We start from the raw sequence: 17,870 nt of genomic DNA on the forward strand, positions 1-17,870 counted from the left end.
TATTTCCAATAATCGATAGATCGATCGGTTGATTATTATTATCATTGTTGTTATTATTATTATAACAAAACAAAGAGGCTTCAAATACAAAACACAGAAAACCAGCAGGCTGTATATTTCATATATCGCGAGAATCATTGATTCATTCCTTCAATTATCAGTTCCCCTATCCCCTCGTCGATCGGTTTGCTCGGGACACTTACCGTCGATGACGACAGAGTCCTGACGTCAGTCACGAATGACGGAGGAGGTTTCTGTGACGTCAGCCTTGACGTTCAAGTCCGTTCATCTTGTAAAGACGCGTGACGAAAAGTCCTACCGCGGTGGAGTGTCAGTGAACGCACCTGCGTCCTCCGCAGCTGCCGACGTGTCGGTTGGTTTGACGGTAATCACCGTTACCCGCGGCGGCAGCAGGTGTGTTAGCTGTTAGCAGTTAGCAGTTAGCAGTTAGCATTTAGCAGTTGGCAGTTAGCAGTTAGCAGTTGGCAGTTAGCAGTTAGCAGTTGGCACTCTCCGCTCCTCTCGGCGCCATTTTGTGTGAAACTCTTGTGAAAAGTGTCCACATGGAAACTGAGCGTCGCAGGTGGTTTTGAATCGCCGCTGCTCGTCGCCCTCGAGTGACCGTGATGCATTGTGGGTGGCTGAGCCCCGCCCCTTGGATACAGTTGCTACAGGTGTTCCCTGGTGGTGGGCAGCCATCTTTGTTTTGATTTTCAGAACAAGTGGTCGAGTGTCAAAAATGCATTCATGAGTTTTCAAAGATTTTTGATTATAATTTTAGAGGAATCGTTGTTTACCTACGCTACTGAAAATGAATGCAAATATTAGCCTAGCTTAGCATAAAGAGTCGGGGAGGTGGGGACGACAGCTATCCTGGCTTTTGAAGCTGATAATCAACTGGTGTCTTGTTTTATTAAGTCATACACAAATAGCAATATATTAATACAAAATGTCAATTTGTGTGTTTATTTATTATAGATCTTGGCAAACAACCCAGAGCAGCGACTCCTCAATGTTTTGGCAGCAAACCAAAAGTTGACGTTTGGCCGACATGTACATTTATGTCTGTTAATCTGTAACATGAGGAATATTAACATTACATCACTCCAGCTATAGAGCCAACATTTAGAATGTTATGGGTAAGAAAGTACGATGAGGTAAGGAAACAAATCTCTGAGTCGTTATAAACTCCATAAATAATTCTAAAATATATATATTCAGTAAAGTGTATTTCAGGTTGAACACAATGTAAACAAAAATATGATTTAGTAAAAATAAAGGGGCGATTGCTTGAGGAAGTTTTTCTAAAAATATTATTATTGTTAAATTATTTTTAGTTATGTTTAACTCTTATTTCTGCCAATCAAAATTACATGACAGATAAAGTTTGACACTGTGGCTCCCTCTGGTGGTCAAAATAATACATTACACCCATATATGTATTGACTGCAGATAACTTCAAATACAAAACCGGATTGTTTATCAATCGTTCATTTGTTTTGATGGTGTAGAAGTTGTGAAGTACTCATCAATAAACCTATAGCAAAATAAATCTGGCACTCTGAAACAATCAGTTATGGGTTTTTTTTTGTCAAACCTGTGTTTATTCATCCACTCACGTTTCTCCGTGTGGTTTCAAAAAAGCAGCTCCAATGCAACACAGCAAGCAAATTTTAACTTCTGAATAAAAATCTGTAGAAACACACACGAACTCCGAAAAAAACAACAACACAGAAACATTAATTGTCAGCCCAAGAGACCAATGACAAGCACACATACACACACACATAAACACACACGCCTTAAATAGCAGCTTTTGAAAAGCACACAAACTCAAAAATATAACAAGAGGTGGGAAAATTAATATACAGCAACAAATGACATTTTAAAAAAAAGTTCCTCAAGTTGCAGTGAATCATTAAAGGGGATTTTTAAGACCTCCATATCAAATTTCTGCTAGAAATTTTTTTTCAAAAAAGTGAATTCAAACAGAAAAAATTAAATTAAGATATTTTTTTGCATCAACAGATGATTCAAATGTCTTTATCCTGTTGAGTCAGTTTGCTCCTTTGATATTAATACAAACATTTAAAATATTACCAGGAGAAGCCACAATCAATATACTGATCGATAACATATCCCCGTGTGTTGATGGTTCCAGGAACTGATGATCCAGGAACTGAACTGGTCGCAACCAAAATTAATTAAATCAAAAGAAATTATAAAAACAAACATAAAAAAACATTTGGAATGAATTTTACAGTCAATAAAACTGCAGAGATAATAACAATTCACATTATTCATGACAAGACAAACATAAAATCACCAGTTACATTCAACTAAGAGGAAAAGAAAGAAAGAACTAATGAGTTTCCAATAATTGATCAATATTTCACTTTTTAAAATGCCAATAAATATAGAGAAATGTCCAAAATGATTCTCCAAATTCCCTTCTTCACATTAAAACAGTCATATTTGAGGCTGTATTTTTGTTTGATTAATGAATTAAAAGAGTTGATTATTTTCCTGATCAGCTACTTGATTAATTGACGAATCCCACAGGTTGTTTTTTTGTCTATTTGTAAGTTGACCAACAAATTGTTTTCAATAGTGGCCGGGGTGGCTCAGTGGATGGAGCAGGCTCATGAATTCTTCGAGGTTTATGCCTCGACACAGAGGACCTGGGTTCGAATCCGACCTGTGGCGATGTCCTGCATGTCTTCCCCCTCTCCCTCCCCTTTCTCACCCAGCTGTCCTGTCAAATTAAAGGCGGAAAGAGCCCCAAAAAATAATCTTTCAAAAAAATAATAATAATGTTTTCAATAAAAGCTACTGTGGGTCTCTCCTGTGTCGCTGCATTCCCATAACTCAGCAGTTAACGATGACGTCATTGTTTCGACGGAAATGAAAACTCTGAAAATCACTATGAATCAGAAAGATCCTGTTCAAGGAAGATACCAGTTATGAAAAGTATCTGCAGGTTACGCTGAGATGAGTTTACAAAACTGAAACAGAGGTAAAAAATCACATGAACCTGAACAATAAAGATTTGGATTACGTTGTAAAAAAAAAACACGAAAGAACGGGATGTAACAGTGCAACGCGTCTCTGCTCAGAGAGTTGAATTTCAGAGCAGCTGATCCAGGACCAGGCCTCACAGCTCCGTCTTCTGCCCGGACAGAGGCACCTGCGGCTGGATCCCGTCGTCGGACGACGCCCCTCCGTCCGTCTTTTCCACCGGAGATTTGCTCTTGTTCTTCTTCTTCTTCACCTTCTTCTCCGTCGTCTTCTTCTTGGCCGCCTTCTCTCCTTCCTCACCTTTTCCCTTGACCTTCTTCTTCTTCTTCTTCTTCTTCTTCTTCTTGTCCTCCGCGATGGCGGCCTGGTCTCCCTTCCTCTTTGCCCACTCCTCGTCCAGACAAGCTGGACGGAGAAACACAAAGACAACAATAAATCATTTTTTAAATGATGTGCACTCGGTGTCTGAGTCTCTCGTGGACAACATCATCATGTGGTGTAAACAGGAAGTAGATTGTCTCCCGCTGCAGTCGGTTGCTCAGTTACAGCAAAATACTACCAGCGATGAGGAGCAGCGACGGTGAAAAGTCGGAGCAGGGAACTGTCACTGTCGCGACGCATTAGTCGTCGGGGCGTGGCTGATGAGAACCAATCCGAGAGTCTGGGCGTTTCTGTCCGCCCAGACTAAAATAACACAGCCCACAGAGTTTTTCAGAAACTACAACGGGACCAGGAAGTGCTTCCTGCTGAGTTGTGTGGACGCCAGGCGTAACCATAGCGACAGTAGGCATGTGTGTGTGTGTTACCTGTGTCCTGTCCTTTGAGAACATGTTTCTCACACAGGTACGTGGTCAGGTCTTCCTCCTGGCTTCCTTTGTACCAGTCCTCGATCACGTCCTCGTACCTTTCCACCATCGTGTCACACTGCGACAGACAAACACACACACACACAGACAGACAGACCCCACACACGTTAGTATAATTATGAAACATAATTAACGATGACTATTTATGTTCATAATAGCAACGATTGAGTTCTGTGACTTTGTAACTGAAGAAATAAAATTGTGAGATTGAAGAGTTTTTTACTCATATCCTGAAACACACACACGTTAATCGTGATTCTGAATTTAAACGGGAACATGAAAGTTAAATGTAAAATATTAGTACAGTAGCCGTGGTAGCACCTGTTTCTTGAGGTCGGCAACCTCTGCCGAAGTCTCGTTCCACAGCTCGAAGGGGATGTCCATCACCACATTCACGCCCTTGTTCACCAGGCCGTGGAGGGTGGAGAACGTCTCCGACATCCCCTGCGCAGAGAAGAAGAAGAAGAAGAAGAACATGGACGTTTACAGAGACTTCCAATAAACAAAACCATGAATAAATCAAATCACGAAACAGACGCACGCCCTCACACCGACCTTGGCGAAGCGGTTGCTGCCGGTTCGCTCCTTGTGCAGATTATACGTCAACAGCCTCTGACACACATTCTCCACGACCTCTATGAACCTGAGGTCACTGCAGAGGAAAGAGAAAATCTTATTATATATATACATATATATATATATTACATATCTTATTACAATATCATGCTTTCTTTACAGAGCAGAATATTCCAGCAGCTGATTCTGGAGCTGTCTTCTTCCATAGCGATCTGAATCGCCACAAAATGGAGACAGACAGGCGACAACACACACACACACACACACACACACACACACACACACACACACACACACACACACACACACACACACACACACACACACACACACACACACACACACACACACACACACAGCACTTACGACTTGACGTATTTGATCGGCGGCGCCCCCTTGCTGTCGATGAAGCGGTAGTTCGTGTCGATCACCTCCTTCGTCTTCCCCGTCTCGTCAAACGCCGACTTCATCTCGATGCTGACAAACTTACAGACTGACAACAAACACACACACACACAGAGTTTGTTTACTCAAGGATTTTTTTTTTTAAATCTGCAACAAGCATGAAGATTAAAGACGATATTTAATCTGAAAACAAGCAAGTTAAGAAAACATCCTAATATCAATTTGAAGACACAATGTGCAGCATTTAGAAAACACGCCGCAAACAAACAGCAATGACACGGAAGTGTTTCCAGGGGACACTTAAAAGTGATGCACACGTCTCTGGATCTCATGCGATCACAATGTTATAATAATCCAAAACACTTTTTATCTCATGTTCCCAGACCACTGACGGAAAGAGAACCTTTATAGCGATGTGAGTCCAAACAAGAACAAGAAGCATGTCCAGACGTGTGCATCACTTTTAAGTGTCCTCTGGAAACACTTCCGTTTCGTTGCAAAACGTCTATTTGCAAGCGTGTTTTCTAAATGCTGAAGAAGACGTCCTATTAATTTGTCTTGTCTTTTTGTCTATTCGCGTGTGTTTGGTCAAGGTGCAGTGCTGTGAGCTCTCGGGGCCACCGTCCGTATCGGACATCAGGATCATCAGGATCAATCCATTTGTTTTACAGCTTAATCATTGATGAATTGAGGAGTCGAAAGACATTATTTTTATTTCCATAAATTGTTATCAAATTCTTCATTTGATGACAACAAATCGAGCAGCTGCTTATTTGGACATTGTGATTAAAGCGCTTCCGGCCTCGTGTCAGAGTGAAGCCAGCGGGACGTGGACCCTCCTCCCCCGGGCTCCGGTCCTCCGTGGAGCCGCCGTCAGAACCGTTATGTACCTTCACACTTGTTGGGCAGATGAACCCAGTCGTCGTCTCCTCCTCCTCCTCCTCTTCCTCCTCCTCCTCCAGCTCCAGCTCCGCCGCTCTTCGCCGCTCCGACCGAACCAACCACCAGGAAAAACGCCGCGCACGCCGCCAACTTCATGTCGTCTGCTCGGCGTCGCTCCGGTTCTGACTCCAGCTGCCGGTTGTGTGTTTATTCGAAACCGGTATCGTGTTAACTTTCACATCCTCCTCCTGTTCCGGAGGGGAATCGCTCTCCTGCCAGATGCTCTCACTTCCGCTTTGCGCCGCTCGACGCAGCAGCCCGGCGGCCAATCACAGAGGGAGAAGTGGCAGCACGCTGCGACCAATGGGAGGAACGGGAGGAATCGAAGAGTGGAGAAAAAGGACGAGAAGTATCACTCTGCGTTTTTTTTAAATGATAGAGACAAACAGGAAGTGAACTGTTTTTCTTCATAAACACCTGAAAACATATTTTAAAGTTAATAATAATAATAATAATAATAATAATAATAATAATTATTATTATTATTATCATTTTAAAAAATAGAAGAAAATTTGTGATAATAGCATTTTAAGAGAGAATCTTAGCATTTGGTGTGTGTGTGTGTGTGTGTGTGTGTGTGTGTGTGTGTGTGTGTGTGTGTGTGTGTGTGTGTGTGTGTGTCGAGATGCCAGCAGGATCAATAATCTCATCCGAGTCCTGGACCCTCATTGGTCAGAACCTGGAGGCGTTCGAGGCCACTGAGCAAACATGGACGCACACAACACACACACACACACACACACACACACACACTGTCTCTACCTTATCGCTCACTCACCTAACTTAAAATTGCTCAACATATTTTCTAATCTGATTTTCTATTGTTGCAACTTGTCCTTTTTGTTCAACATCTGATTTGTTGGTCTGAAATTCAACTGTGGTGGTTTTTAATTTTATTCAATTTTTTTTATTCTGTCGATGTGAAATGTGGATCCACGGCCTCAGTGTTGTGATTATCAATCAATTTTGTCCAGCAGAGGGAGCCGTGCACACGCGCCTCATGCACAGTATGACGAAAAGTGATTATGCAACATAAAAATGCACACTACTCACATACACAGTATATATATATATATAGCCCTGTAGTTTGCTGTAACCTTTGACCTTTGACATTTACATTTCTGAGGAATTGACATCTTCTACACTTTGGTGGAAAAAAAATGGCAACATTACGAAGGTAATGTTCGTCAATTCCAAAAATGAAATATTTAATTTAAAAAAAACTTGGCAACATGAGTAACACACATTTCCGTAAACCCTAAACCCAAACTTGATCCTAACTTAAACCTGACCTCAGTTTAACCTTCAAACACGGGGACATGTCTTTGTCCCCATAAGGACGACAAGTCCTATTAATGTGACCGTGTGAACAGATCCCCGCAATATCAGTAATACCTAGACCACACACACACACTCAGATCTCTGTGTGTCTCATAGCAGAGCTTGACACTGAGTTGGTGGAGGGGAGGTTGATGGAGGGAGAGAAAGAGAGAGAGATGAAAGCTGGTTTCTATTCAGCGGTGCAGCCCACACAACGGGCGAGCGAGGGCTTTGTTAAAACAGAAACAACTCTCGTCTCTCCATCGCTCGCTCTCCCTTTTCTGTCGTTCCTTGAATAAGATAATAATAATGATAATAATATGTCAGATTATATTGCAGGTTGTTGAAAAGCTCTTTAGGTTTAAACACACGGAGCTGACACGTGGTGACACAGGGACGTCGGCCTCGTGGCGCTAAAAGCATCGGAGACGAGAGGCCGAGCGCTTGCGGCCACGCTCTTTGTGTTTCCACAAACAAATAACTTTTTTAAAAAGCATCGAAATCCACAGATTTCATTTTTTCACTCAAAGAGTTTTGTTTCGATACTTAACAAAACATTCTGGTGAAACTAAAGCGTGAGAGTTAAAAGAACCCCACTCAGCATTGACATTAAAACAACATTTTTCATGAAATCACAATGAAGCGTGTTCTTTGGTCGATGTTCGGCGTCCATGTGACACGACACACACACACACACACACACACACACACATCAATGAAACAGTCCGAGCTCCGCCCAGTTTTCTAAGGATGCCTTTATTAAAGAGTCAACAACGTGCGCTAGCCGTCCGCTTCTAGAAAAATAACACAGTCATATACATTCATTCATTCACGTGGAAATCCAGAAGAAGAAAAAGAAAAAGAAGGAAAATGAACAACAAAGAAAAACGAGTCAGACAAGTTTTTGTTTTTAAAGCTCAAAATCCCTTTAGAGGGTGAGAGGGGGGAACCTGAATGATGCCATGTACATGTTGTGTGTGTGTGTGTGTGTGTGTGTGTGTGTGTGTGATGAGTAGCTGCTCCAAATCATTTTAGCCCAAACATAAAAAAGTTATTTTCTGAGAGGATATGAGAGATGACGGCAGAGCGTAACGGAGAAGGCTTCGGGGGGGGGGGGGGGGGGCGCATGTGTGGCGCTGCGCCGCCCTGATTATCAGGTGGTAGCACGCAGGGTGGTTGCCGTGGTAACCAGGAGATCCACTTCCTTTGACAAACCGAGGAGCAGCTGCAGCTCCAGGCTTTCTGTTTTTGGGCGTCATCTTGGTTTTTTGAAACCAGAAGCAACCATGTGTGGAGGAGCGAGGGGTGGGGCCTGACTGAGAGCTCGTCCACTACACATACACCTGCAACCATTGGTCGGCCCTAGCTGTCAATCACACTGCATCCACGCCCCCAACAAAATGAACATCATGTTATTGAAGAAGACTTGAAACTGGAGATTGAACCATAAACTCCTCAGGAAAATGCTTTACTGACGTTATGAATCAAGTGAGCAGTCGAGTCGCTTTCGCATAGTCGCCCCCTGCTGGTCAGTACAGCGAATACAGGCTTCAGGTACTTTTGCATTGGCTTCACAATCCGGACACGGTGACTATACGTCCATTTCTCATATACAGTCTGTGCTTTCAACCCATAGGAAGGAAGCACTAACACACTGGTCCCCCTCACAATTTGACAACACCACCTTGGTGTTTCATATTCATTACATTTACCAAACCCGTGGTGTACAACCAACCCCCTCCCCCCTTCGCCGCTCTGCTTGCCGATTTTAAAAGCCAATTGAAATTCATAAACCCCCGCTGCACACCTGACCTCCCCGGCGTGAGTCTGAGCTAACCGATCAAACCGATGATTTAATAAACGCCTGGAGCGTCGCAGAGGATCACAAGATAATGGTTATGATAATCATCTAACATCCCAGTGCATTAAAGACAACGCAGGGCCCATTATCACATTAGACCTGTTTTGTTTTGGGTTTAGGAAGCGTCAGATCCCGCAATTTTTTCTCTCTCATTCTGATTCATGGCGAGATATGGTGTTAGCCTTGGATGTAAAATGCGTTTGAATCAAGCCTGTAAGCTAGATGCTAAATGCTAAATCCAATGCTAATGTACTTGGAACAAACTGCTGTGTTGGAATGTAAACTGTACGAACATTACATGGGTGAAAAGACACCACAACAAAAGCTAACGCTACACTGCTAGCTTGATTCCGTCCAGTCCATTTCACCCCCAAGGCTAAAGATTGACATTTTAGAATCAGAAATCCTTTCCCCATCATATCGCGTAACATTAGCAAACAGTTATGTTGGCTACGCAGTGGTTGAATGCCAACGTTAGCTGTTAGACGCCGTAACCTGGATGACAGCAGAATACAACATTACTCATCATGATAACGGCGTTTGAGCTAGCTCTCCAAAATGGCCGGCGTGTGACTGTGGCGAAAAGATGGACTTTAAGTGTTTTGGAAGATTTTTGTGGCTTTTCGTCCCAAAAGTCTTTGCTTCTGATCACAAGTCATTATCATTTAAAAATAAAAGGGGCGTCGTCATCGTTAACCACTTCGCTGCACCCTCCGACTCCATCGGGCAAAAGCTCTCCGGCCTCTGGGCGTGACTTTATCATCACAGGCTGTCGGGGGAGGAATCGGGTCGCCATGGTTACACCGGGACATCATTGAGACGGCGATGCGGCGCACGGTCGAAATCTTTCTGCCAAGAGAGCTGGCGGTGGTGATGTCATGGCAGGTGTGTGCGTGTGTGCGTGTGTGTGTGTGTGTGTGTGTGTGTGTGGCGGAGGGGAAGACAAAACGAATGAAAGAGAAAATGAAGGATGTGAACAAAGACAATGGGCGACTCCGGGGAGATCTCATGAAGGGCAAAACATTTGGCCGGGAGCTACTCATCACACCGTCGTCGGAGTGTGTGTGTGTGTGTGTGTGTGTGTTTGTGTTTGATCAGACATGCATAATTCCTCTACTGCACTGCCGACAGTCGCATATTAACCAGAGTAAAATGCGACAGCCTCTGCTCATGCCAACCGTTGGAAGTCGCCGCACTGAGCGGCTCCGAGAAGAAGAAGAAGAAGGAAAGAAAAGAAAAAAAGTCATGATGAAATTCTGGTGAAATTTCCCTTTAAAACAGATTTCCCCCCCAAACACAGTAGATGGAGAGGCACACCCGTCGCCATCGTCTTCACCTCGCTGCCTCGTCTCCTCCCTTCCTCCCTGTTCTGATCCAGAAAACGTCCCGCGTTCCTTTTCCTCTCACCTCTCTCTTCTTCCTGCCCCCCCCCCCCCGCCCCGCCCCTCCGTTCCGCCCATTCATCCGTCTCCACCAATAAAATATCACCGTATGTTTTCATTCATCAAGGTTAAAGTGTACTTGTTAAGGAAGAGCTGAACGAGAAGCCGTGATATCGCAGGCAACTCAAATAGAAGCAAAGACAGTGTTCAGAAACCATTATTATCATTATTATCATTATTATTCAAAGTCTCTTATTATTGTTATTATAGTTATTATTATTACTAGTATTATTAGGATAAAGTAAAGTTCCTTGGCCCTTTGTCGATGCAGAGAGAGAGGGTGCAGGCGGAGCAATGGTTCCAGGCCTTTTCCTTCCATCCCAGTGATTCGGTCGCGGGTTTGAATCCATGAATCCATGAGTTAAAGGGGAAGTTATTCCATTTTCCTTTTTGTCCTGACGAAGATACATTTTTTTTGCAGATTTCCACAGAAGTGAGTCACGCGTCACGTTGACGGTGGGACGCGTTCCTTTTCGTTTGGCTGGAGTCCGATGGCAGTTTCCGTTTCTTTCAAAATTCCAGAGGTGCTTTTTAAAAACGATTTAATTCCACTCTAGGTTCCAACTGCGCTGAAGTTAAAGGGACAGACGGCAGCTGCGTTGACAACCACGGAGGAAAACTCCCCTCCTCAACACTTGCTTTGGCTCCTGGTAATTCCATAATAATCATGCGTGTTTGAAGAAAAAAAAGAGTTGTACTCTCCTCGCCTGTGTCCTCCTGCGGCCGGCGTTCATGAAGACAGTCTGCTCGTGAAAGACGTACGTTTGACTTTGACCTGATCACGACGGTGTGATGTGCGGCTGCACGGACGCGTCGCGGCCCGTCGCACCGATCTGTCCCCGTCGCCGAGCGCAGCGCGACATGCGTCTTCCCCCCGACATGAGGACAAGACGTCTGTGAAACTGCTGATACTTAAACATCAATTGGGGAACTTTCCCCAGGAGGAAGATCCATCAAACTGTCTTCATGACCGCCGGCCATTTGAGGACCGTCGGTGGCGCCGATCCCTGGGACCGGCTCCGCTCTTGGAAATGCAGCATTGAAGAATTCCGGGATCCGTTGGTTTCTTGGCCCCGCCCCTCCCACCTCTCTCTCTCCGCTTCCCTCGCTCCGAAGGCGTTCGTCCATTTTGCAAACAAACAAAGAAAAACAGTCCGGTTGTCCGTCCCTCCTATAGCTGCGTGGTGACCGAGTCCTCTATGACCTCACAGCTGTCCTCTATGACATCGTTGCACGGCCCCACCCACCCGCCCATCACCATCACCCCTCCGCCGCCCACGTGGCCCTCGCCCGCTCCCCCCAGGAAAACGTCCTCGCTGGAGTCCAGGAGGCGAGAGCTGGACTCGGACATGTTGGAAGCACAGTGCAGGGATTGGCAGGGGCACGGGGGCGGGAGGGGCAGCGCGAGGAGCGAGTCCCGCCCGTTGGTTCTCCGCGGCGAGAACGACGGGTTGCCGATGTCGACCGAGCGGCCCACCTCGTTCAGGTGGATCTCGCTTCTGGTCACGTCGCTGAGTCCCAGGTCGGCGTGGCTGTGGCTCCCCAGGGGGCGGAGCAGCCCGTCCGAGATGGTGTAGGAGGGCGGGGACTGGAGGGGAAGGGGCATGGCGGGCGCTTTGCGTTTGGAGCGGGAGAACATGTAGGAGAGGCGCTTGAAGGAGTCCGTCTTTGCCCCCGGAGCCGAGAGACGCTGCAGGCGACTCCTGGTGCGAGAGAGCGACGACGAGAAGGACGAGGAGAAGGACGAGGACGGCGAGGGGAGGATGCTGGTGGAGGACGGAGGGACGACGGTCGTCTTCAGCCCATTGCTCTTTGGTTTCCCCTCCTCTTCCTCCTCCTCCTCCTGCCCCCACCCGATGCTCTCCTGCAGCTCCCCCTCCTCGCCCTCTCCCCCACTCTCCGCCCGGGTCATTCCAGAAATGGACCGCACCAGGGCCGAGACGCCGAGCGCCTGCCTCGGGTCGTCCTCCGGCGGGGTCATGAAGGTCACGCCCCTTGACCTTTGGCCTCCAACTCCACCGCCGCCGTCGCCCGATTCGCTGTCGTCCTCCGAGGCCATGGCGCCTTCGTCTCTCGTCGCCTCGCTGGAGGAGGAGTAGTGTCGCCGGGGGGGACGGCGGTTGCCGAGGAGATCCAGGACCTCGTAGCGGAAGCTGGAGATGTCCTGCTTCAACTCCTACGAAGACAGAGAGGGGTCGTTTTTAACATGTCAAAATAATGTGTCGTTTATTAAATAAACAAAGATAAAAGAAGAATTATTATTTTAATTTTAGATCCTGTGCAACTTGTATATTCGTCCGTAGCTTCAACAGATGATGAGCTACATAGACACTCGCTGTGTTTACATCCACGTCAATAAAATAAAAGCATGTGTATAAATATCTATATATATGTATATATAATATTTTTGTAACGTTTGCCATATGGGATCCGGAGGCAGCACACGCGGCTCGACACCTCAGAGAATAAAACAAGTGATTGACCTCAACATGCACCTGATGCTACACACACACACACACACACACACACACACACACACACACTCTCGGGTGTGTAGGTGATTCAGTCTCTGTTGATGTTGCACGGAAAAAAGCCCCAAAGGAACTTTTCCCTCTCGAAGCGCAGGCCCGGGCTCCAGAGGCGTCGAGGGAGACTCGGGTAAATCATATCAGAATAATTTATGACGCAGAAGATTTGGATAAATAGAAAGAAACACTCTGCTGAAGCATCATGGATCACGGGCCGTCGGAGAAGGAGACGCCTCGGAGTTGGCAGGTGTTTGCTTTTGAAAATCGTTCGGTAAATCTCTCCGGTGATGGAAGCAGCTCTGCCTCTGGTGTCGATAAAACCTGTTCTGTTTCATAAACGTAGGTATCTATTTATTTTGGCCTTTAGTAAGATGGAGACAGGAAAGGTCGGGGGACCACCAGGGATGTTTCTGTGCACCGGGGTTATTAACGTTGATGTAATAAAGTAGCTGTAAAAAAAATAACGGAAATAAAAAAAAGAACAGTCAGAAAACAAAATGAAAACAACGATAAACGATGCAACACAAACTAAAACTTCCTGTTCCACATCTATTAATAAGGACGAACCACACTTGAGAAGAACAAATGAATGAAAACTAAACGTACACGACTTATTTAGTCTAAAAGATTAAACCCAAACTGAAAGAACAACAACAACATCAGCACCTTAAAGTTTTCCTCCGTCAGTCCCTCGTCCGTCTTGGCGCTGCGTATCATGGCCGCCACGTATCTCTTCACCAGGCTCCGGATCACTTCCTGCGGAGAGGACGGTCGCCGTGGTTACTCAACGCAACTCACTTCACATTCATTTCACAGGTCTGGTAGTTTGCTCATTTTTTAAAAAAATTTGCACACTGTCAGTTGACAAACTACGTCGATGTTCAAGTGTATAATGATATTAAAAATAAATTATAATAATAACTATAAACTCTTCTTACATAGGACCTGTCAAAAAGTGATATTTACATTTATAGATCAATAAAAATCTAGAAAGTGTCTAATTTTCTTTTCCTCAACAAATTTCATGCAGAAATTTAAAGACACTTAAATGTTATAATAATAAAAATAAATTAAAAAATATATATATATATATATATATATTTTAAAAACATTATATATATATAATTTCTTTCTCAAATATTTGAGCAGTTGTCAGTGTTTTTGAGGTGCGATGGATAAAAGACGCGACAGCGGAGCAGAATCGAAATGTTATTGTCTCGTTAATGCATCAGCCAATGAGGCGACGGACCCTGATTGATTCACAGTGCGGGCGACAAAATCAACCAGCATTCTGTGATCAGTGGGCGGTGACACGCGCACACACACACACACACACACCACACACACACACACACACACACACACACACCACACACACACACACACACACACACACACACACACACACACACACACACACACACACACACACACACACACACACGCACAGCGTCCTCCCACAGTCAACACCTGCGACTGCCAAGCAGGACGCTCTGGCGCGCTGTCGCTCTCCGCCGCTGCCAACGCGCTCCGTTGAAGTGAAGGACGGATCCTGACGACAATAAATAAATGGACGGGTATCAAACGAGCGGCGGCGGCGCCAGAAAGATGAGAAGTACTTGGCATTCCTCGCTCATTGTCGCCGCTGCCAGGGCTGAGGCGTCACAACTCGAGAGCTCAGGCTGATTTCGGAGGGTTTGAAAGTTTTATCCTGAAAAGTAAAAAAGCACGTCCCCGGAGAGCGGACGTTACAGAACGAAACTGTACTGATTCTCCCACTGGCGACGTTTAGGAGAGTCGGTTTGACTGTAAAAACACATCCCTTGAAGAGTTCAGAAGGTTTGTTTGACGTGAACAGACATTCTGCTGGTGAGAAGACTTGACGCAGACGGACGCGACCTCCTCCTGTCGGGTTCAGTCACGACTGTCGGTCAGAGGTGTGACGGAAAAGGACTCTTTAAATGTTTAATCGAGAGGAAAATGGACTCAACGTGTTCGTTTGGCCTCGGAACTCCGCAGGGCTCAAAGAAACACACACACACACACACACAGACACACACACACACACACACACACACACACACACACACTGAGGCACTCTGTGGACCCACAGGGAGCTGGTGTTAGTTCGGACACTGCCAAGCAACATGGTTTGGGGAGACACAATCTGTTCTGAAAGTGTGTGTGTGTGTGTGTGTGTGTGTGTGTATGTGTGTGTGTGTGTGTGTGTGTGTGTGTGTGAAACTTGAGGAAGTGAAAAACAGGAGCTTCTCTGTGACGACTCGTCACTTTATTGCATCTTCAAAACCTCTGATTGGTTCTTTAACACACACACACGGTGTGTCCTAATACCCAAGTGCTCGTTCCACCACACACACACACACACACACACACACACACACACACACACACGTACGTACAGTAGACACACATACAGACCTGGTAATGCTGGTTCTGTATCAGACTGTCAGCGTGACGTTCCTGCAGAGAGACAAAACAAACATCATATTAAAACACCACATCGCTCTGTGTGTGTGTGTGTGTGTGTGTGTGTGTGTGTGTGTGTGTGTGTGTGTGTGTGTGTGTGTACAAAGAAACTCAACAACACACGGACGGATTTGCCCCAAACTCAGTGGAACGTCACTAAGGGAGGAACTCTCCACATGATAAACGTTTGGAGTTGATCGGTCAAAGGTCGAAGGTCAAGGTCAACTGAAAACACGACCCTCCCCCTCAAACATCCACGACCTGACACTCATGTACTGTAGATCAAACAATAATTTCCGTGTTGCTTGTCATCTTTGTTCATACAGTGAAGGGAACCAACGGACAGAATGAGGCTTTAGTGCAGAAGAGGTCTGCTGAGTAATGAAGCCAACAGTTAATCCAGTGGACGTGTCACCGCTCTTCATCTGACATCCGACGCTCGCAATCACCGCTCAGCTCCTTCAAAGCGACGGAGACGATTGAACCGAGAGCAGGCGGCCGTCAGACGCCGCGGCTGTGATTCAACGTTTCTATTCGTTTATTCGTTGGTTTTATTGGTCGCGACAGAACGAGGAGCGGACGTGATTCTCTTTTTTTAGACGAGAGGGAAGAACGGACGGGATGAAGTAAGAAGACAAGAGCAGGAATATTTCAGCAAAACGTCAAGTTAAGACAATTTGAGTCAAATGAAAAAGAGATGAACGTTCCTGATGATGTGTCCTCACACACACACACACACACACACACACACACACCTGCGTAACAAAATATCTCCCCCGTCAGCCTCTTCAGAGCGATCACTGCCTTCCACATCTCATCCTGTGTTTTTCAGCTCTGTCTGTCAATACACACACACACACACGCACACACGCACACACAGATCTCTGCGGTGCTGTGTGAACCCATGTGGGCTGGTTGTCTTATATAACTCATCTGACTTCAGCTGAGGTGGACCTGCCAGCTGCACTGTGTGTGTGTGTGTGTGTGTGTGTGTGTGTGTGTGCGTGTGCGTCGTCTCTCTCTCTGTCTCTGCTCGGGTGTTAACTGTGTTTATCAGCTGATGTTCTCTCTGTTCCTCACAGAGCACAACAGCTGATCTCCGTGTCCATGTGCTGTACGTTATTATGATTTATGCAAAAATGTACATATATATACACACATATATATATATATATATATATGTACATATATATATATGTACGACGAGCACCGACGCCGGTCACGCCTCCGTCACCGGGACCAGGTTGGACTCGGCCTGGTCGTCGGGGCTGGAACCCATTTCATATCTGATCTGATCTTCTGAATAAAACAAAGTGAAACCGCCTCCTGCAGCTCGTGCGACGGCTCCGAACTGGCGTGTTGAGCGTCAGCGGTTGGCTCGCGTGAACTCGGCCTCCGTGAATCCTGCGGTGGCTCGTCACGCGGCCCTTTGACCCGTGTCACACACACCGTCTGAAAGGCTTCCTTCCTCCGGGGACGAGCTGCTTCTATGTCACCGAGCGCTGTTCATCTGTTTTGTAAATGTGGCGGAGAAAGCAATCTCTGTATCGAATCAATACATAAACATGTAATAGTACTTATATGTAAGATTCCTTTTAATAGGAGTTTGTGGTGAGTGTGTCTTCTCTTTTCCTCTGGGTTCATCATATGTTTTTAATAAATTAAGTACCTGAAGAAGGTGTTTATCAATTAGTGCAGTGGCACGACTCTGAAATAAAAAATGAAAGTACGTACGTCTGTATTGTTGTCTGACTCAGTATCAACTCTTGAATATTAATATATAACATGAGCTGCTTTCAGACGTCCGGACACTTTCCAGAAAATGTTCCCGTCGGCTCCCGAGGAAGATTTCTACGTAGTTTACACGTACGTGAAAACGACACAACCGACCAACGGGAGACTTTTCGTGTCCTTGGCCACTGACAATATTCATGAGCTTATTGTTTTTTAATGGCACGGACAAAAAAACAGTTTATTAAAAACATTCCCTGGTGCGGAAGGTTGGAATCTCCCGTCTCGTCCGTTTTTGACTTTGACATCTTCTGACTTTGGCGACCCCTAGTGGCGGCGATCAGGCTGCATACAAGCAGTCATTTTTAAACCTAATGCGGGCGCTTCAAATGAGTAACGGCGAGCGCCCACTCTCACCGTGAACTCCCGGAGGTTGCCACACTTGTGCGACTCCTCGCCGGGCGCCGGGCCCCTGCGGCACAGCTTGTTGTGCAGCCACATGAGCAGGTACCAGATGGACTTGGGGCTCGGGACGATGTTGAAGGGCGGCGGCAGCGTCCCGCCCTCGTCGAAGTAGCTCATCCACAGCTTGGTGCGGGCGAACTTCCACTCGATGTCGGCGTGGTCCTGCGGGAGGAGACAGGAGGAGACCGGAGACGAGAGGTGGAGACAGGAGACGAGAGGAGGAGACAGG

The 17,870-nt window shown here is 45.9% G+C and overlaps 2 protein-coding genes across 3 annotated transcripts in view; both read right to left on the bottom strand.

The window, feature by feature from the left end:
• Positions 1-1,574: 1,574 nt before the first annotated feature.
• cnpy3 (canopy FGF signaling regulator 3) lies at positions 1,575-6,062 on the bottom strand. Its single transcript, XM_035608102.2, has 6 exons — positions 5,756-6,062; positions 4,827-4,953; positions 4,440-4,536; positions 4,206-4,328; positions 3,825-3,942; positions 1,575-3,423 (listed from the first exon to the last, which is right to left on the bottom strand). The coding sequence occupies exons 1-6, from the start codon at positions 5,901-5,903 to the stop codon at positions 3,155-3,157; spliced, it is 882 nt and encodes a 293-aa protein (XP_035463995.2). The 5' UTR covers positions 5,904-6,062; the 3' UTR covers positions 1,575-3,154.
• Positions 6,063-7,864: 1,802 nt separating this feature from the next.
• The window catches only part of trpc5a (transient receptor potential cation channel, subfamily C, member 5a), a 74,489-nt gene continuing 64,483 nt past the window's right edge, over positions 7,865-17,870 (bottom strand). For both annotated transcript variants that reach the window (XM_047336226.1, XM_035605736.2), the window contains 4 exons: positions 17,594-17,803; positions 15,398-15,439; positions 13,625-13,714; positions 7,865-12,606 (listed from right to left, as the gene is read on the bottom strand). In XM_047336226.1, the coding sequence (XP_047192182.1) occupies positions 11,602-12,606; positions 13,625-13,714; positions 15,398-15,439; positions 17,594-17,803 (1,347 nt within the window). In that variant the 3' untranslated portion in view covers positions 7,865-11,601. The remainder of the gene's footprint in view (positions 12,607-13,624; positions 13,715-15,397; positions 15,440-17,593; positions 17,804-17,870) is intronic.

Source organism: Scophthalmus maximus, chromosome 12 (assembly GCF_022379125.1).
Source record: "Scophthalmus maximus strain ysfricsl-2021 chromosome 12, ASM2237912v1, whole genome shotgun sequence".
NCBI classification, from domain to species: domain Eukaryota; kingdom Metazoa; phylum Chordata; class Actinopteri; order Pleuronectiformes; family Scophthalmidae; genus Scophthalmus; species Scophthalmus maximus.

Excerpts from the sequence above, each read along its gene's own strand:
- cnpy3 (XM_035608102.2), bottom strand. The coding sequence starts at position 5,903 with ATGAAGTTGGCGGCGTGCGCGGCGTTTTTCCTGGTGGTTGGTTCGGTC. Across the intron at positions 4,537-4,826 it reads CCGATCAAATACGTCAAGTC|TGACCTCAGGTTCATAGAGG; the intron begins GTAAGTGCTGTG and ends TTTCCTCTGCAG. Across the intron at positions 3,943-4,205 it reads TTGCCGACCTCAAGAAACAG|TGTGACACGATGGTGGAAAG; the intron begins GTGCTACCACGG and ends TGTCTGTCGCAG.